This window comes from Melospiza georgiana, chromosome 23 (genome assembly GCF_028018845.1).
Source record: "Melospiza georgiana isolate bMelGeo1 chromosome 23, bMelGeo1.pri, whole genome shotgun sequence".
Classification (NCBI taxonomy): Eukaryota; Metazoa; Chordata; class Aves; order Passeriformes; family Passerellidae; genus Melospiza; species Melospiza georgiana.
Genome location: NC_080452.1, coordinates 3,562,926 through 3,583,021, shown reverse-complemented (window position 1 = coordinate 3,583,021; position 20,096 = coordinate 3,562,926). Strand labels below are relative to the sequence as shown.

The window sequence follows — 20,096 nt, the reverse complement described above, 5'->3', positions numbered from 1 at the left end:
AAAATGGGGTTAAAGGACCCTAGAGAGGTGGAAAGGACTCAAACCAAGGAGAAAAGACACAAAACCAGAGATCAAAGTGTTGTTGGTGCTGTGGGGTGTCATGGGGTGTCCCTATCTGTGCCGGGAAAGGTACAGACGCTCAGTGCAACGAACAGACACGGGAACATGCTACGGGAAACGGGGACACCCTGCGGGACACGTGAATATCCTGAAGGACACGGCCCCGGGACCTCGGGGACTTTGGTCCCACTGGGGGCGGGGGGTAGGGGACACACAGAGAGGGACAGAGACACACGGAAAGGAATAGGGTCACACGGGGGAGATGGGGATGGGGATATTCCGAGGGGACAGGGACACACGACCGTGGATAGGGACACGTGCAGAGGGATAGGGACACACGGGTGGGGGACAGTGATTCACAGAATGAAGGGGGGACAGGGACACACACAGGGAGAAGGGAACACGATGCCACCAGGATACACATGTGGGGACATTGCCATCAGGACATGTCAGCACAAGTCACCAGGACATGTCAGAGGACGCTGCCACCAGAATGTGTATTAGGACAAAAGGCGGATCCGGTGACACCCAGCGCTGCACCACGTGACCCCGCAGGTGACACCGCCCACACCCGACCCTTGCCCTGTCCCCTGCCTGTCCCCAGGAGCGGTTCCATGGCGGTGACCACGGCGCTAGGTTCCCTGGGTGCGGTGGCCCTGGGCACCTTCGTGGTGGCCCTGCTGCTGCGGTGGCTCTGGGATGCGCTGGTGGCTGTCATCCGATTCCGAGCCACTTGTCGCCAGCTGAACAAGTTTCCCATCCCGCCCTGGCGTAATTGGTTGCTGGGACACACCGGCATGGTGAGAGGACAGGGGGTGACACCTACGGGGACAGGGTGGAGGCACCTGCAAAGGAACAATTGGGTGGTGGCACCTGTGAGGGGACCGAAGGAATGGGGTGGTGGCACTTGGGGGGATGGTGAGGACGGTGTGGGGGCACCTGCAAGGGGAAAGTGAGGACAGGGTGTTGGCACCTGCAAGAGGAAAGTGGGGCAGACACAAGTGTCCCCAAGGCTGACAGTGTCCTGAGGACACACATGTCCCTGAGCCTGTCTGTGCCCCCAATGGCACACATGTCCTGTTGTCCCCAGGGCCAGAGCACGGAGGAAGGTCTACAGCAGGTGGACACCTTGGTGGCCCAGTACTGTCATGGCTGCCTCTGGTGGGGACTTCCCTGGCTGCCTGTGCTGCGCCTCTTCCACCCCAGCACCCTCCGGCCACTCCTCAGTGCCTCAGGTAGGACATGGGACATCAGACGGGTCCCCAGGGCCACCCATGGGGGTCACCGCACCTGGCACAGAGACCTGGCAGTGCCCAGGCAGTGGCCACCAACCCAAGCCCACAGGTCCCCAGAGATGTCACCATTGGCAGGCCAAATGCCGCCCCATAGTGGCCACCAACCTGTCCTTGAGGTTCCCCAAGGCCACCCAAACATGTCACCATGTTCAGCCTCTGGTTGTCCCCCAACCCTCATCCTTTTGGTGGCCATGGGTGCTGGGAGAAGGTCCCCACCTGATGGTTAATGGGTGCAGACAGGGCGGGGCCACCCCCAGTGTCCCCACACAAGGAACCTGAGGGCACCCCAGTGAATCCCTGCCCACCCTATCCTTGTATCCTGCAGCTTTCGTGGCCCCCAAGGACAAAATTTTCTACGGCTTCCTCAAGCCCTGGCTGGGTGAGTGGAGGAGGTTAGGATGGGGACAGCACCCTGGGGTGCCCCGTGAATGGAGTTGGATGTCACAGGGGTGGGGAGAGCACCCCTGGGTGGCCCCCCAGGATGGATCCTGGTGTGTCGCATGGGACAGGGGCGGTGGAGGACAGGGACATCCTTGGGTGTCCCCAGATGGATCTGTGTGTGTCACAGGGGACAGGGGTGGTGAGGGACAGGGGCAACCCCCTGAGTGCCCTCAGCGGACCCCAGTGTCCCCTCCCCAGGAGAGGGGCTGCTGCTGAGTGAGGGGCAGCGCTGGGCACGGCACCGGCGACTCCTGACGCCCGCCTTCCATGGGGATGTGCTCCGGAATTACCTGGGAATCTTCAACCAGAGCACCCGCGTGCTGCTCGTGAGAGATCCCAGATGGGCATGAGTCTCCACCTGCACCCCAAATCCTGAGTGCTGCACCCCAAATTCTGACCTGCATCCCAAACCCTGAGTCCTGCACTCAAAATTCTGTCCTGCACCCACTGCTGCATCCTGAGTCCTGTCCTGTACCTAAATTCTGTACTGTCCCATACCCCAAAACCAAAGCTGCCCCCAAACCTCAACTCCATCCCTCATTCATCACCACATTCCTGTTCTACACCCTCTCCCCAACTCTTCCCCCTCTCCCACCCCTGTCTCACCTCCCAATTTATCCCCTGGCCCCTGTCCCTGATTCCCTCCCCAACCCAGCCCTTCCCTGCAGGCCAAGTGGGCGGCAGCAGCAGAGGCAGCTGGTGGGGGGCCAGTGGAGTTGGAGGTGCTGCAGCCCCTGAGCCTCCTCACCCTGGACACGCTCCAGAAGTGCATCTTCAGCCACGAGAGCCACTGCCAGGAGTGAGTGTCGCCTGTCCCCACTGACCATCCTAGAGTGCCCTGGTGACCCTACCATTGTCCCTGCTGGCCATCCTGGTGGCTGTGCTGGCCCTGCCATGGTCCCCACTGGCCATCCTGTCCAATCACTCTCCCTGTTGATCATTCTAGTGGCCCCAATGGTCCTGCTATCATCCATGCTGGTGGCCACAGTGTCCCCCCATTGTCCCTGGTACAGGCAGCCCAGTGAGTACATCCAGGCCATCCTGGAGCTGAGCTCGTTGGTGGTCCGGCGCCAATTCCAGCCACTTCTCCACCCCTGGTGGCTCTACAGCCTCTCCTCTGATGGCCGGCGCTTCGCCCATGCCTGTGCCACTGTCCACGCCTTCACTGCTGATGTGGTGCAGCGCCGGCGCCAGGCACTCGCCTGCCTGGGCCACCAGGCCTGGCTGGATGGCCACCAGGGACGCAGCAGGGACTTCATCGACCTCCTGCTGCTCACCAAGGTGGGGCTGGGGTGGTGGCCATGGGGACCATGGAAGTGGTCAAGAGAGTGGTGGTGGCCATGGAAGGGTTGGCCATAGAGGCCAGTACCATGGTGGTGGCCATGGGAGGCTTGGGCATAGACTGGTGGCCACAGGGGAACAGTGGTGGCCATGGGCAGCACTGACCATAGAGCTGGTGGCCAGTGGGATGGTGGTGCCATAGGGTGGTGGCCATGGATGGGATTTGGCCCCAGGTGGCCCACAGACTGGTGGCCCCAGTGGCCCGTGGCTCATCTTGCCTCTGCAGGACGAGAATGGCCACACCCTGTCGGACGAGGACATCGCAGCTGAGGCTGACACCTTCATGTTTGAGGGTAAGCACGAGCTCCCAGGTGCCATTGGGGAGGAGCCACTCCAGTGTCCCCTCACTCACCCAGTGTCCCCACAGGCCATGACACCACGGCCAGTGGCCTGGCATGGCTCTTCTACAACCTGGCCGGCCATCCTGAGCACCAGGAGCGATGCCGCCAGGAGGTCCAGGAGCTCCTGGCTGGCCGGGACACTGCAGACATTGAATGGTGAGATGTCCCCAGGGCCACCCCGGTCATGTGGCTTGGGAGCATGGTGCCACCCCCGCTTGTCCCCAGGGAGGATCTGTCCCAGCTGCCCTTCACCACCATGTGCATCAAGGAGAGCCTGCGGCTGCACCCTCCTGTCACTGCTGTGTCCCGGCGCTGCACCGAGGACATCCCCCTGCGCGATGGCCGTGTCATCCCCAAGGGTATGGCATGGCCAGGGTGCCCTCAGTGTCACCACCCACCCTCATGTGCTGTCCCTAAAGTGGCCATTCCCATCCCACCAGGGGTCATCTGCCTGATGAGCATCTACGGGACCCACCACAACCCAGACCTCTGGCCCGAGCCTGAGGTAGGGCCACGCTCTGAGGTGTCCCTGTCACCATGATGGTGACAGCTGTGTTCCCTCGGTGTGACTGTGTCAGTGTCACCCCAGGTGTTCAATCCTCTGAGGTTCAGTCCGGAGAACAGCAAGGAACGGTCCCCGTCGTCCTTCATCCCCTTCTCTGCTGGGCCCAGGTATGTGCTGGAGTGGGGACAGGAGTGTCCCCAAGTGTCACCCCTGTCCCTGGCTGGGTTCACAGTGGGGTGACAGTGACAGTGGGGATGTGGTGGCAGGAACTGCATCGGGCAGAGCTTTGCCATGGCTGAGATGAAGGTGGTAGTGGCATTGACACTGTCCCGGTTCGTGCTGCGGAGAGACAACGCGAGGCCGCCCCCGCGCCGCAAGCCCGAGCTGATCCTGCGTGCCGAGGACGGGCTCTGGCTGCTGCTGGAGCCACTGGCAGGAGGGCCTGAATGACACAGGTCACCAGGACATGGGGACATCCTGTAAGGCAGGTGTCACAGCCAGGGGAGGAGCAGGGAATAAATGGTAGCATGTAAGGGACAGTATCATGGTGGTGGTGGGGATGTGTTGTCCTTGGCCGTGGGACACTCCATCGCATGGACATGTCAACCCATGGACTTGTCCTCTAGGCCACTTGTGTCGCCATCCATGGCCATGTCCCCCATGCCCTCATCCATGGCCATATAGCCCCATGTCGCCATCTCTATCTGTGACAACCCCCCTCCATGCCCTATATTGCCATCCACAGCCATGTCCGCACCCATGTCCTTGTCACTGTCCCCATCCCTACCATGTCCCCCAATGTCACTATCCATGTCTTAGCTGAATGTCTTTATTTTACCCCAATGTTTGGGTGAAGGGATGAAGAAAAATGAAGGAAAATCAAAGCCAAAATAAAAGGATTTACATGTCCATGCTGCTGAGTATCCGTGTGCCTGGGCGGGTAGAAAGGACCTTTTCTAGAGGGATTTCCACTCCATTGTCTCCAAAATCCTGGGTTTTTTGCCCCAGTCCATCACCATCTGGATGTGGAAGATGCCTGCGGGCCAGAGAGAATTACAATCATGGAATGATTCAGGTTGGAAAAGACCTCCAACACAATCCAGTATTCCTTGATGCCACTCAAAGAAATGATAGGATGCAAAAGGTGAGACTTTTTTGGGGTCGAAAGTAAAAAACTGTGCTGTCCACTATGAAATTCTGATGTCTGCTTGCATCCTAATGGATTTTTCTCTGGCTGCATCGAAATGCTCAAGGGGAGCCAGGAAGATGTGGAGACCACCAGCCAGGTGTCTTCCCAACATGGATCACCAGGACCATGGATGACCAAGTCTCTGCACAGCGAGGGTCACTGTGGACCATCCAATGGTGGTCCTCCAATAGCGGATGGAGTTGAAGCAGCACTCAAAGCTCTTCCTGCACACAGGGCACTTGTAGGGCATCCCTTACTGCTGCCTCTCTTGGTGTTGGGTCACGGTAGAGTTCTGGGAGAAGCTCTTCCCACACTTGGGAGACTGTCAGGGCCTCTCCCCTGTGTGGATCCGCCAGTGGGTGAGGAGGGTGGAGTTCTTCTTAAAGCCCTTCCTGCAGTCAGGGCAGCAGAAGGGCCTCTATTCTCTGTGAATCTGCTGATGCTTGAGGAGACGGTATCGACTCTGAAACCTCTCCTCACACTCAGAACACTCATAGGGCCTCTCCCCAGTGTGGATCCTCTGGTGGGCAATCAGGTTGGAGTTCTGGCTGAAGCATTTCCCACATTCTGAGCACGTGTAGGGGCATTCCCCAGTGTGCATTGTCTGGTGGATGATCAGGTCAGAGCTGTCACGGAAGCCCTTCCCACATTCTCCACACACAAAGGGTCGTATCCCAGTGTGGATCATCTGGTGGCGGTTCAGATGGCAGCTCTTCCGGAAGCCTTTCCCACATTCACCACATTTATAGGGCCGTTCATCAGCGTGGATCCTCTGGTGGAGTTTCAGGCTGGAGCTGATCCTGAAGCTCTTCCCACATTCCCCACACTCGTGGGGCCGTTCCCCGGTGTGGATCCGCTGGTGGGCAATCAGGTGGGAGCTGACGTTGAAGCTCTGTCCACACTCCCCACACTCATAGGGTCGTTCCCCGGTGTGAATCCTCTGGTGGACCATCAGGTCAGAGGTGTCTCTGAAGCTCTTCCCACATTTCCCACATTCATAGGGCCTTTCTCCACTGTGGATCTTCTGGTGGCGGTACAGGTGGGAGCTGATCCTGAAGCTCTTCCCACATTCCCCACACTCATGGGGCCGTTCCCCAGTGTGCATCCTCTGGTGGATGAGCAGGTTGTAGCTCCTGCGGAAACTCTTCCCACATTCCAAGCACTGGTGGGGCTTCTTGCCATCATCAAGCTGCTCATTGACCACCACTTTAGAGCTCTGGCCAGATCTCTGGCTGCTTTCCAGGCACAGGCTGGGTCTTTCCACCTCAGAGCATCCTGAGCTGGGTTTGCAGCCCCTCCTCCTGCAGCATCTCCGGGGCTTTTCCTCTCCATTGGCTTCCTGCGCCGTGGAGCCGCTCAAAACGGCCTCTGCCACCAGGTTCTGCCGCGGGCATTTGTCCTCCCTGCTCTCCATGCTCAGCTCCTGCTCTGGGGGAGGAAGGATAAGGACACGATGGGATTTGCCTCCGTGCCACAGGCAAGGACAAGGAGATCCCCCCAGGGCTGTGCTGCAGCCGGGGCCGTGCTGGGCTGGGAGAAGGAGCAGCACAGAGGGGAAAGGGGCACTGACTTCCTCCTCACCTGCCAGGCTGTCCCAAGGCATCTTCCTCTTCCTTGCAGACTTCTCCTCTATCCAGATAAGGTTTGGAAATGGGCAATCCTAATTTGGGGGGAAAACAAGATGTGAGTGCATTGCCTTTGGAGGTCCCACTGGCCAAGTCCATCTCTAGAATTCACCGGGTGTCTGGTGGCCAGAAATACCTCCAAAAAGCAAGAAGTCCAAAAACCTCTCCCAGGAGTTCCCTATTTCCAGTGTCCTCACTTTGGGGTTATGGGGGTCTCTCTTCTCAGAGCTGCTGGGGGGCCGTGGGTCCTGGGCATTCTCCCTCCCCTGGGTTCTGCTTAGACAGGCTGAGGGTCTTTTGGGGTCCCAGGGATAAATTTATGATGCTCGTATCCCCATTTGTCTGAAATTAATTTTGCACCTTTATAGCACTGATTCCGAGAACAAAGAGGGAGGAAGAAGAAGCATGGAGTTTGTTTTCAGAACCCCTTTCACTCCTCCACATTCCTGCTCTTCTGTTGTCTGCAGATAGACAGACAGCAGGGCAGAGCCCTCCTTTGCTTTTGGTTAGTTTTAGCTAGCAGAGGAAGAGAAGTTCCCTGGACTGTGGTTTTTGGTTTTCCTTTTCTTTGGACCTGTCTAAACCTGCTCTGGACTGAACACCAAGAAGAGCACCAGGTGCTCACACCCGAGCCCCACTGGGGCTGGGCCGTGGCATTTCCAGCACCAGAGAGACTGAGCAAGCCAAACTACAGCCCACGGAGGGACTTAGTGAGTTTGTCATCTCTTTTGAAGCAGCAAGAGGTTGTATTGTTGAATATTGTTCATTTTTGGGGCTGGTGAGTGCTTTGCCTGTTAAAGAAACAGTTTTTCCACTTCTCTCCAAGGAAATCTTTTTCCAGAACCAGATTGAGAGAGGGGCCGCTTGAATTTGCTCTTCTAGAGGAAACACCTTTAGAGGTTTTTCTCCCAAAATTGCCCTAAACCAGGAAATTGGCGTGGGCTTTGAAGGTCCCGCTGGCCAAGTCCATTTCTAGAAGTCACTGAGTGCCTGGTGGCCACAAAAACTTCCAAAAATCAAGAAGGAGAAAAAAAAACCTCTCCCAGGCGTTCCCTGTTCCCAGTGTCCTTATTTGGGGTTTGGGGGTCCCTCTTCTCAGAGCTGCTGGGGGCCCGTGGGTCCTGGGCATCCCCCCTCTCCCGGGTCCTGCTCAGGCGTGCTGAGGGTCTTTTGGGGATCTCAGGGATCATCCTCTCCTCATTCGAACGTGGCTCCCAGGTGTTCCAGGGTGCCCTTTCTCCAGCATCCCTGCACTCCAGGCACTCAGCGCTTCCCGGGCTCCCCGACAATACTTTCAGGGTCGGGGAGCCCTGCCCCACTCTTCTCCCGGCTCCACCACTCATCCAGCCTGCCGGAGCTCCCCCGGCTCTGCTATCGCCCCTCTCCCCACGCCGGGGCTCCCCCCTTTCATCCCCCGGCTCTCCCGGGGATCCCCAAAACCCGTGTCGTGTCCCGCCCCGCCGGCACCGGGCGATCGCCACGTGGGCCCCGCAAAATCCCCCAGGGCCATTTACTGCTCAGCTCTGCATTCCTCCGAGATCCAAAAATATCTCCTCATCAAATAAATACAAAATACCTCTCCCAGCGACACCGAAATATATTTGGGACTCGACTCCGGAATCGGCAGGGCCTAAACCACAGCAAAATCCCCTTCTCCCCGCCAAAAAAACCCTCCCGAAGCTGCCGCGATCGACTCGGGGCGAGCTTCCCCTCGGCGCTCACCTGCGGGATGCGGGGCAATGCGATGCTGCCGGGCCCAGCCGAGCTGCGAGCTCGCCGTAGAACCCCGCAGTGCTCCTTCCACTGCTGCCGCTCCTGCTCGGACTGCTCCCCTTCGTGCTCCTCTTGTTCTTGCTCCTCCCCTTCCCGTCTCCCTCCCCTTCCTCCCGCTCCTCCTCCGCTCCCGCCCCGGACCCTCCTTTCGCACCGCCTCTGTCCCACGGCCGCAGCAGCACCGGCTCGGGGGCAGGGGGAGGAATACCCAGAGCTCCCAGCGTTGGGCAGGGGGCTTGGGACTCCCCAGTGCAGATCCGCCCGTCCCGTCCCCCTCCCCCCGAGCCAAAATTCCGCTCCTGGGGCTCGGTAGATACGAGCGGTGGCGCAGGTGGGGTGGAAGTGGGGAGCGCTGGGCGCTGCGGCTCTGCCCGGGAACTGCGGAGTCACCGCTAAGGAAATCGGTCAGAGTTTCTCTGGAATTCCTCTGCCTGGAACTAAGGAGAGGCCCTGACAGCGTCCTGAGTGTGGGAAGGGCTTCTCCCAGAACTCCACCGGGACCCGACGCCAAGGGAGGCAGCACCAAGGGAATCCCTGCCGGTGTCCCCGGTGCGGGAAGAGCTTCGTGCTCTTCGAGCTCCAGCTCTATCTCCCATGGGAGGATCCGCGCTGGATAACCCACAGTGACTCTCGTTGGACAGAGACTCTGCGATCCGTGGTCCTGGTGATCACGGATCACCGAGGAGCCGAGCCCCCGCCCATCGCTGAGGGCTCCTGGGGGTTTCTCCCCCTGCCCCAGAGCCGGTGCTGCTGCGGCCGTGGGACAGAGGCGGTGCGAAAGGAGGGTTCGGGGCGGGAGCGGAGGAGGAGCGGGAGGAAGGGGAGGGAGACGGGAAGGGGAGGAGCACGAGCAAGAGGAGCACGTAGGGGAGCAGTCCGAGCAGGAGCGGCAGCAGTGGAAGGAGCATTGCGGGGTTCCACGGCGAGCCCGCAGCTCGGCTGGGCCCGGCAGCATCGCGTTGCCCCGCATCCCGCAGGTGAGCGCCGAGGGGAAGCTCGCCCCGAGTCGATCGCGGCAGCTCCGGGAGGGTTTTTTTGGCGGGGAGAAGGGGATTTTGCTGTGGTTTAGGCCCTGCCGATTCCGGAGTCGAGTCCCAAATATATTTCGGTGTCGCTGGGAGAGGTATTTTGTATTTATTTGATGAGGAGATATTTTTGGATCTCGGAGGAGTGCAGAGCTGAGCAGTAAACGGCCCTGGGGGGATTTTGCGGGGTCCACGTGGCGATCGCCCGGTGCCGGCGGGGCGGGACACGACACGGGTTTTGGGGATCCCCGGGAGAGCCGGGGGATGAAAGGGGGGAGCCCCGGCGTGGGGAGAGGGGCGATGGCAGAGCCGGGGGAGCTCCGGCAGGCTGGATGAGTGGTGGAGCCGGGAGAAGAGTGGGGCAGGGCTCCCCGACCCTGAAAGTATTGTCGGGGAGCCCGGGAAGCGCTGAGTGCCTGGAGTGCAGGGATGCTGGAGAAAGGGCGCCCTGGAACACCTGGGAGCCACGTTTGAATTGATATAAAATTTCAATAGCCAATCCGAATTTTACTTCTATATCTTTTATTTTAAAGCAAGCAAGCAAGCAGCGCTGGGTGCCCGGGGAGTCGCTGCTCCACTCATGGCACACACCACTTAAAAGTTTGGTAAAGTATATATACTGTTTTTAAACCCACAAAGCATTTTCTAATATGCTTGGTTAGTCCAAATCAGCAAATAACAATAAGCTAGGATCAGGAATTTCATAATCTTTCCAGGTGGTCGTTGATTCCTATCCTTCTTGTGTTCGTCTGGAGGGAGGCCTTGCTACATGATTTTGTCAAGTGCATCAAGCTTTTTATTATACATAACTATTTAATTGCTTTGTTGCAATATCTTTTAGCTTTACCCCAACTTCCTCCGTTTTATTCTAAGTATCAGTCGTCTTGCTACCTCATCTCTTTTACTCTACTATACTTCTTTGATTTTGATGCTTTATTTGGCTATTTGGTCAGAAAGTTTCACAACTTTTCTTTGTGTCTATTTTGGACACAGCAGATAGAAGCATTTGCTGATTCCATTGCCAATTGACACAAATCACAAAAACATTTTTCACAATCCTTCCCCTTTATGTTATTGATTCATGTCTTTGCTTCAAATTGAGCTAATACTTTTTGGGTTGCAGTTTTTCGGTTCTGCTTTGCCTTGACTATCATAAGGAAGTGAGTTTCTTCTCCCATGGTTGTTATTTTAGGGTTTATGGGCGTTGCTGAAATCTGCATTCCCTGGATCACTGAGTATATTAGCCTAATAAAGCATGGAACTGTACATGGTATAAACAATACACCTAATGCAGAACAAAGCAACATGAACCCTCATTTTTCCACCAGGCTCCTTCAAACAAATTATTCCACCAATTGTCAGTTAATATGGAATTCCATTTTTGCACTGGAACACGTGCAACTTGTTTAATTTTGCCTGCCAAATTTGTAATAGCTTCTCCATTATCATCAGTCTCTAAACAGCACTCAGACGTACTAAATTTTCCACAAAATGCCCTTCTTCAGCTAATAAATAATCTAGGACTAGCCTATTCTGATATACTGCCACTCTGGTCTGGGTTAGTTGTCTAGCTACAAGCTTCAGTGCCTCTGATGTTTGATTAGAAGTAATTTCTACAATGGTCTGTAATCTAATGATTCGGTTAAGCATATACATAGGGATTTTATAACCCCAGCTGCCGTCCTGAGCCCAGGAGGCAGGATTGTAGTAATCTGTGATCTGTTGGGAAGTCCATTCTTCATTTCTCTAGGTCGGTTTTCCTCCTATTTCAGTTTGTTTTCTTCTGCGCAGAGTTTCATAAAGAGGTAGTCCTGAACATTTACCTTTGCTCTTTGGTAGCAAAAAGAATGCAGGTTGTATAATTCCAATTGTACAGGTACCTCTCCACCTCTTTGATATTCATTATATGCCCTTTTACCAGCGATCCCAAATAATCCATTTGAAGCTGTCCAATTTTCAGCCATCTAACCCAGATTTTCCCAATATCCCCTAAGATCTTTTACCTTGTCAAAAGGATTAGCATGTGTTACACTTTTCCAGAAAACAGTACCCTTGGTACAGTTGATAGACCAATAACCTGTTGGTGGTTTCGGCCACCATGTTGTAAAAGTGGAGTTGGTGGTATATATTATCTTGCAGTGGGTTTGTCCTGCGTTTGTAATAAAATTGTTTCCTTTCCTAGAAATACAAATTTGATCTACTACTTCGTGACTCAATGTTTACCTGTCCGGTTGAATTTCATTAAATCTTTGTGTCCTGTTCCATAATATAAACTGATCAGGTCCAACCCCTTCTCCTCTCCATGCCATTGCTCGATCATTTAGGATCCCCATAAACCCAACAGTTAGTCACATTTAATTCCTTAACTACTTTTTGCATCAGATCAATACACAAATTTTTTTCCTAACATAGGGAGGTCCCCATCACTGAGTCTTTTCTGTATTTTTTTATACAGGTCACTTCCTGCTCTTGTTCTTTTTTGTTTTGAATTTCCCCTAAGTTCTTTGTGACATTTTTCACTAATTCTTCCTTGAATTTATCTTGTACTCCCCCTTTATCTGAGTATCCCCACAGTCCACCTTTGGTAAAACAGAGGAATGGTTCTCCTCAGGGACAAAATTGGTAGTTTCGAGGTGCCCATCCTCCCATTCCTGAATTTGTTGCTACCCAGTAACTCTTTTCTCCTATTGTACAGGTTTCAAGTTTTCCTGGCTCATAACATTGTGCATTAATATGAGTGTTTGGTGCAAACGCTCAGGTTGTGGTCCGGCCATACTTTACATTTTGGTAGCCCTTCAAGCAGGGACTGGTTATCCCATTCTGTGGAAGACTCAGCAGTACCAGAAGGCCCCACAGTTTTATTATCCCTCTTCCTTCTCTGCCTACTGGGGTGCTCCCAGCAGTGAGGGGTATCATCTTCTCGGCGGCAAGGATATTCTTCATGGGTTCTGTATGAGCTTTCCTGGGTTTCGTGCCATTTCTTAAATACTTCCCAGTTCTTTGCTTTGACTGGCTCAGATCCGCAAGGGACTTGATTACGTTTGAGATGCTCAATCTTTTTATTATTTGCCTCACTTGATTGTCCCCCTGTTAATCCGTATTTCCACAACATCCGCCACTCATAAGAATCTAGTTCTAATGTTCCTTCCTCTATTCTCTTTTTTTTTACAATATATTCAGTTAATATCTGTTCAATGTGTTTACACTCTGGACACAATCCACTTGGAGGATAACCCCTGCGACAATGATAATACCATCTCTCCTTACAATAGTTTCATTCAGTGCTTCCAAAGGATAGCAATTACAATCCTGTTCAGTACAGGTTATTGTATTTCCCATCATCTCTTGAGAATATGGCATCCCGTATAACGCCTTACACGGGGAGATCCCATGCTCTGAGTTTGGCATTGTTCGAATATTTAACAATGCCAATGGTAAGCACTTAATTCAAGATAGTTTTGTTTCAATCATTAGTTTTGCTAGCTGATGCTTTAGGGCCTGGTTCATTCTTTCTACTCTCCCCAAACTGTGAGGTTGCCAAGGGGTATATTATTCCCAAGAGACCCCTAGAGCTTTCATTACTTCTTTTAACACTTTTGAGGTAAAGTGGGAACCCTGATCCGAATCAATCCCTCCAGTCATCCCAAATCGTGGAATTATTTCTTCTAAACTAATCTTTGTAACAAAATGTGCTGTTGTTTATGTCACAGGATAGGTCTCTATCCAATGAGTTAATTGGTCTACTATTACTAACAAATACTTATCTCTTCCCGCTTTCAGTAATTTGGTAAAATCCGCTTGTATCTTTTCAAAAGGCCTATATGCGGTTTTTCTGCCTCCCTGCGGGGTCTGTCTAGATGTCTTCTTGGTAATTTTCTGGCATATAATGCATCCTTGTGTCTTCTGTTTTGCTATATCAAATATTCTTAGACACCCTAAAAACTTTAACAAGTGGTCACTTAGTGCTCGTGTTCCCCAATGAGTTCATTAGTGTAATTGGTAAATTATTCTTTTAACATAACTTTTAGATACCATTTCTCTACCATCTGGTAAAAGCCAATTATTCTCTTCTAGCTTAGCCCCTAGCTTCTCCATCTCTTGTATTTCCTTTGAGATATAGCGTTTTTGATACTTTGTATCATCTTCACATTTATTCAAATTATTTAAGAACACAGCTAAGCATACTGCTGCCCTTTGTGCTTCTGCATCAGCCAAATTATTCCCATGAGTCCGATAATGTGTTCCCCTCTGGTGTCCTCTTACATGGACAACAGCTATCCGTGATGGACCCCTCAAAGCTTCTAATACTCTTACTCTTATGGAAACAATTGTATTACTTATTTCTATCTTAATGGGTCCAATCTTGAGCTTTCCTATTATGGTGCCACACTTTGGGATTAATTTTGTCTTCCTCTTGTGACGTTAAGGTACCGCACCCCCTCCCCAGGAGTTAGGGCACCGGAAATTTGGGGTGCTGGTGTGTCCAGGACAGCAGGAGAAGGAGGCAAAAGAAGGTTTTGGGGATGCTGTGGGTGCTGTCACACACCTGGCAGCCCCTTAGGGATGTGAGGACACAGCAGGTGGAGGTCTTGGCCTGTTGGGTGTCACAGGAGTTAAATGAGTGCTATATGGGTATGGGCAGGGGATGTCACCCCTAAACGGGGTTGTCACCACACAAGTGGGGGTTATCACCCCCTAAACAGGAGTTGTTACCACACAAAGGGGGCTTGTCACCACACAAGTGGGGGTTGTCACTGCACAAATGGGGTGGGAAGGAGTGAGAGGGGACCCTAGGTGAGTGGGGTGGGGTCACTCTCATGGGTGGGCGCTGAGAGATGATGGTGGGGACAGGTGGCTTGGTGTGGTGGGACATCTTCGGGTCTCCTGGGTGGGCACCACCATGTCCTGTGGATGGCCACCACTATGCTGCCTGGGGGGACACCACGGTTTTTCCTTGATGACCACCACCGTGCCCTCTGTATGGACACAACTCTGTCCCCTGGATGGCCACCACTCTCTCCCCTGGGTGGTGGTCCCTGAGTGGGTGTCCCCAGGTGGCCACCACCATGTCCCCATGGCCAACACTGTTGTGTCCCTTGGACACTGGCCCCCTCATATCCCCGCCAATGGACACCCTGAATAGCCCCTTCCCATCTCCTCAGTAACTCCCAGGAGAACCGTCCCACACCCAGGCTGAGGGTCCCTCAGATGTTCTCATGTGTCCCCAAAGACCTATCAAGCTCCTTGTCTCCACATGGACTCTGCCATGTCTCCAAGGACTCACTGAGCCCCTCGTCCCCGCATGGACTCTGACGTGTTCCTAAGGGCTTAAGGGATACGTGGAGCCCCTTGTCCCACTGCATGTGGGGGCTGGTCCCTACTGGGGCACCCTGTAATTGCTGTGGCTCCTGCTGGGCTCCATGTTCCTGCACCACACCCTAGAGCCATGCTAGAGCTGCTGCACCTGTTCCCATGCCATGAGGGACATGCAGAGCTTCCACCAGGATACCCACAGTTGGGACAACATTGGCTGTATGGAGCTGGCACCCCCAAGGGAGCTGTCATTGTACCCTGGTGGGCCCTGTCACCACCTGAAGGACCTGTTGCCCTCCAAGGTCCCCATCACTTTTCCCTTGTAAGTCCCCACCACTGTCCCCCCTACTGTCCCTATCACTGTCCCACCATGGTACCTATCACTCTCTGTGGTCCCTTTTGCTCCCCATGGTCCCCATCCCTGTCCCTTTGCAGTCCCCACCACTATGCCCCCATGGTTCCCGCCACTGGGTCCCCACTGTCAGGTCCTTGTAGCTTCATGGTGGGCTCGGATGGGTACCTGTACGAGGGTCGGGGGTGGCACTGGGTCAGTGCCCACACCAAGGACTACAATACCAAGGGCTTCAGCACCGGCATCTTCCAGGACTTCTTGGCCACACTGCCGGACCCCAACACTCTGGCCCTGATGCAGGATGAACTCCAGCCTCTGGCTGCGTCTAGCCAGACTTCATCCTGTGTGGCCAGCTCAGCCCCACCAACTGCCCTGGCAACGCCCTCTTCCAGGAGATCCAGAGCTGGCCCAGCTTCCAGGTGACACTGGTGTCCACAGGGCTTGGGGTGGCTGTCCCAGTGGGGTTGGTAGGAGGAGGTTTGGGGTGATGATGCTGGGACTGACTGAACCCTGTGTTGTCCTCCATGGTCCTGTCCCATGCCATGTCCTGTGCCCTGTGTCCCATGCCACGCTCCAGAGTCATTCCCATGTCCCTGTGCTGTCCGGCCATGTTCCATGTCCTGTGTCATGTCCTGTGTCCTGTGCCGTGCTCCAGGGTCATGTTCCTACCCACAGCATGCCCTGTGCCATGTGTCCTGTGCTGTGTCCCACCGCCATACTTCACACCATGCCCCATGCCGTGCCCCAGGCCCCACACCAAGCTGTGCATGGCTGCCTTGTTCTGTCACTCCCACCATCTCCATCACTGTCCCCATCACTGCTTCCTTCTTGCTGCTGCACCAGCTGATCCCTGGGTTAAAGGGATCAGCTTCCTCCAGGATCGGTGTGGCTTTGCCTGGCCCAGGGCCCACTGGTGGCTGTCCTGTGCCCCCCAGGATGGGGGGTGACACTGGCACACATCTGCACACACCTGGTATTGGGGCTGGCAGCAGGGCTGGCACCCATCTGGGGCTGAGGAGTGGGGCTGGACACTGAGGCTGGGCAGTGGGACTGGCCACCAGTACTGGGCATTGACACTGGGCACTGGACAGCAGGGATGGCCACTGAGGCTGGACACTGGTACTGGGCATTGACACTGGGCACTGGACAGTTGGACTGGACAGCAGGGATGGCCACTGAGGCTGGACACTGGCACTGGGCATTAGCACTGGGCACTGAACCAGGAGCAGGATAAACCCCTCTGTCCCTTCTCCTTTGCCCCCCTGAGCTCCCCTCTGCCTACCCAAAGCTTGGCTGCACCAGATACCAGCAGGATCTGGCACCTTTGGGGGATGTTTCCCAGGGAAAGAGGGGTGGTCTGGGCGTACTGTGTGTGCTGACTCTGGTCCCTCCCAGACCGAGATGGGAGGACCTCCTGGGGGGCTGCGAGAAGCCCTAAAAAGAGACTGCCCCCTAACCTCCCAGTTCATCAATCTCAAGGTGGGTACCCCCTACCCCTGATCCCACCCCCTCCAAGGGCCTCGGGGGTGACACAGAGCTGTCTGTGTTCCCTCCTCCAGGGGCTGTTGTGGAAGAGGCTCCTCCGGGAGAGGAAAAGTTGCAGTAGCACCAAAGTTCACAGAATCATAGAACTAACTGGGTTGGAAAAGACGAAAAGACCTTTGGGATCATCAAGTCCAACCTGTAACCCAACACCACCTTATCAACTAACCCCTGGCACTGAGTGCCACATCCAGTCTTTTTTTATACACCTCCAGGCGCGGTGACTCTACCACCCCCCTGGGTACCCCCTGCCAGTGCCCAATCACTCAGTAAAGAATTTTTTCCTAATGTCCAGCTTAAACTTCCCCTGGCACAGCTTAAGACTGTGTCCTCTCCTTCTGTCAGTGTTTGCCTGGGAGAAGACACCAGCCCCCAGCTGATTACAACTGCCTTCCAGGTGGAAGGAGGGGTGGGTGGGCGTCTGGGTTGTCCTGGTGACACTCCTGTCCCTGCAGGATCCCCATCAGAGTGGATGGGGGGTATGTGGGTGTTGGGGGTCCCCAGTGGAGCAGTTTTAGGGGAGTTTCAGTGAGATTGTTCCATCTGCAGGGATGCCCTGAGTGCAGCAAACAGGAGAGCTCCTGTCTGGCAGAGGCCCCACTCACAGGGACTTTGCTGCTCACGGCTGCTGTGGCCCCGCACAGCTCCAAGGGGCTCCTTGGGCACCCCTGCTTAGAGGGATGGCCTTTATCACAACAAGCTTTCATCCTGGCCCCAGCTTTCCATCAGCAGCTTTCTTTCAAAGTGTGAGAATTAGAATGTGATGCCATTTGGGCAAAAACAAATTTCAAAGTCTATTCAACAACAACAAAACCAGAAGCACAATAAAACATAGCAGTTCATGGGAGTACACAGTGTTTCTGAGAAGCTCCAGAGCAGCTCAGCCCAGGTAGGGTTCGTCAAGGCCAAGGCCCAACCAGCATATCTCAGATAGGTTATGGTGAGGCCTGAAAGGGAGTGGGGGGATACTTAGCATCACAGATTTAAAATTACTTTGAGAAGTAGTGTCTCCTCATATTCATTATCATCCAGTGTGTGTGCCACAAATTGGCAGGGAATTACTTGCCTCAGCCTTGATGACACTCCCAGGCTTTCCCAGATGAGCTGGCAGTGGAAGACAGTAAAAATTACAGGTGTCATCTGAGCCTATGTGGCCTCTCACGTGACTCTTGGCCTCTTTCTCCCCTCTCGACTTGCACGACCCAGGTGGACATAAGTGATAGTATGAACATAAAACATGTTAAACTGATTTTCTGCCCGATGGAAGGTGGTGACAGGGATATTTGATAAGTGCTGATGACAGAATCTGAGCTGCATGGTGTGATCTTGCTTTGCAATCGTTGGAAGGAAAGTGGGGGCAAAAGTGGCCACCTCTGGGCCCTCAGGAAACTGGCAGCAGGCGGCTCGCACTGGACGCTGGACAGCTCCTTTGATCTGGAGAGCTACCAGACCCCTAAATCGTACTCCTTTGTTTTCACCATCACGCCCTACCGCAGTATTTTTTTTTAAGATTTTTTTTTTTCTGTTGTCCCCGCCGCGCTCCCAGCGAGCCGCCTCCCCTCGCTCCGCCTGCGCCGCTCCTCGGGGCTCCGCTGCCCCCCGAGCCCGCCCAGCCCCGCACACGGCCCGGCTGAGGGGAGCGTGGCGACGCGGCACAGCCCGGCCCGCAGCCACGGGCCCGGCCGGAGGGCCCCGCCCGCCGCCAGATCGCGGGGCCGGGCGCCCTTGGCGGCTTTCGGCTTCGCTTCTGCGCTCTGAGGGAATTCTGTGTTGCGATGCCGGGGTGTTTTATTTTTCGGCGCGGCAGGCGGAGGTGCGGGTACGGGCAGGAGTGCAGAGGGGAGTGCGGTGATTGTTCGTTTCCCTTTCCCACCGCCCCCACGCCGCGTTTTCCTTTCGATTCCTTTTCTCCCTTTTCGCTGGGAGAGGTTGTCACGTCGCTCCCCGCGCCGCTCTTCAGGGCTGTCCCCGCTCGGCCGGGCGGTGGCGCGGAGCACCACGGGAAAGGCTTTTCCCGGCGCCGCCCGAGCCCTCAGGCGCGGCTGGCGGCGGCCGGAGAGGAGGCGGCTGCGCGGGGCAGCGAGCGTGTGGGGAGGGCAGAGGAGCCGGGCACGGGCCAGGCTGGGCACGGGCTGCTGGTGCTGCCGGCGGCTGCGCGGTGTCTTGGCCAAGGAGACTTTTGGGTGGGTCGCTCGGAGTCTTTTTTTATGGCGTTTGTCCCACGGCTCTCCCGCTTCTCCTTCAGCCCGCGGCGGGGCCGAGCAGGAGCGATTCAGAAACGAAGGCGGGAGACGGGGTGGGGGCACGGCGGTGTTAGAGACGCAAGCCCCGGGCTGAGAGATCTCTCGCTGCTGACAGTCTGGGGACGGGGCCGGGTCAGGAAGCCCGGCGGCTCCTAAAGGCTCCCTCCCTCCTTCCCTCCCCGGGAGCGGTGGGGCGTGGGGAGGCGCAGGGGAGGGGCAGTGGCGGTGCTGAAGGTGACTGAGAGAGGAGGAAGATTGAAGAGCCTTGGGATGTCACCACGGAGTGCCTGTGACTGCTCCTGCCGTCTCTTTAGCAGCCCAGTCTTCTAGAATGTGAGCATGGAGTGCCTGTCTCTGCCAGTGACCTCCTGGCTCCCTAGAAGGCCCAGAGAGCCCTGCAATGTCACCGTGGAAGCCGTGTGAGTGCAAGTGAGCTCAGGGCTCTTTAGAAACCTGGATCCCTCTAGGATGTGAGGATGGAAGCCTTAGGAGGACCTTTGAGCTGAGTGCTCTTTAGCAGTTTAGAGAAACCTGGGATGTCACTGTGGAACCATTGTCAGTGCCGGTGACATCAGAGTTCTTTAGCAGTGCAGAAACACAGGGGATGTCAGCACAGAGCTGCTGTCATTGCCTGTGACCTCACTGCTCTTCAGGAGCGCAGCGGCCACTGGCTTGTCACAATGGAGCCCCTCTGAGTGGCTGTGACAAAGCACTTCTTTAGCAGCCTGGAGCCCCCTGGGATGTCCCTGTGGAGTTCCTCTAACAGCGTGTGACCTTATGGTTCTTTTGCAACCTTGGACACATTGGAATGTCACTGCAGAGCCTGTGAGTGCCTGTGACATTACAGCTCTTTAGCAGCATGGAGACACTCGGGATGTTGCCACTGAGACCCTGTGACAGCGTGTGAGGTCAGTGCAGTTTAGCAAACAGGGGACTCCTGGGATGTCCCCATGGAGCCCTTGGGATTGGACATGACCTCAGTGTTCTTTAGGAGCTTGGAGACCTCTGGGATGTCACCACAGAACCTCAGCAAGTGCCTGTGCCAAATGGG

At 55.2% G+C, this 20,096-nt stretch overlaps 2 protein-coding genes across 2 annotated transcripts; one reads left to right on the top strand and one right to left on the bottom strand.

Annotated features, from left to right (window-relative positions):
• The first annotated feature begins 674 nt into the window (after positions 1 to 674).
• LOC131092767 (ultra-long-chain fatty acid omega-hydroxylase-like) lies at positions 675 to 4,892 on the top strand. Its single transcript, XM_058039640.1, has 12 exons — positions 675 to 860; positions 1,151 to 1,295; positions 1,681 to 1,734; positions 1,995 to 2,122; positions 2,465 to 2,595; positions 2,810 to 3,077; positions 3,364 to 3,430; positions 3,505 to 3,634; positions 3,704 to 3,837; positions 3,919 to 3,983; positions 4,068 to 4,150; positions 4,250 to 4,892. The coding sequence occupies exons 1-12, from the start codon at positions 675 to 677 to the stop codon at positions 4,431 to 4,433; spliced, it is 1,575 nt and encodes a 524-aa protein (XP_057895623.1). The 3' UTR covers positions 4,434 to 4,892.
• LOC131092768 (zinc finger protein 239-like) lies at positions 4,799 to 8,645 on the bottom strand. The gene is made up of 3 exons (XM_058039641.1): positions 8,520 to 8,645; positions 6,754 to 6,832; positions 4,799 to 6,600 (listed from the first exon to the last, which is right to left on the bottom strand). Exons 2-3 carry the CDS (start codon positions 6,773 to 6,775, stop codon positions 5,591 to 5,593), a joined length of 1,032 nt encoding a protein of 343 aa, XP_057895624.1. The 5' UTR covers positions 6,776 to 6,832; positions 8,520 to 8,645; the 3' UTR covers positions 4,799 to 5,590.
• Positions 8,646 to 20,096: the final 11,451 nt, after the last annotated feature.

Bases quoted from the DNA above. Each gene is read 5' to 3' on its own strand.
- LOC131092767 (XM_058039640.1), top strand. From the start codon at position 675: ATGGCGGTGACCACGGCGCTAGGTTCCCTGGGTGCGGTGGCCCTGGGC. The intron at 1,735-1,994 runs GTGAGTGGAGGA...TCCCCTCCCCAG, and splicing joins CTTCCTCAAGCCCTGGCTGG to GAGAGGGGCTGCTGCTGAGT. The intron at 3,078-3,363 runs GTGGGGCTGGGG...TTGCCTCTGCAG, and splicing joins ACCTCCTGCTGCTCACCAAG to GACGAGAATGGCCACACCCT.
- LOC131092768 (XM_058039641.1), bottom strand. From the start codon at position 6,775: ATGCCTTGGGACAGCCTGGCAG. The intron at 6,601-6,753 runs GTGAGGAGGAAG...TTCCTCCCCCAG, and splicing joins GCCTTGGGACAGCCTGGCAG to AGCAGGAGCTGAGCATGGAG.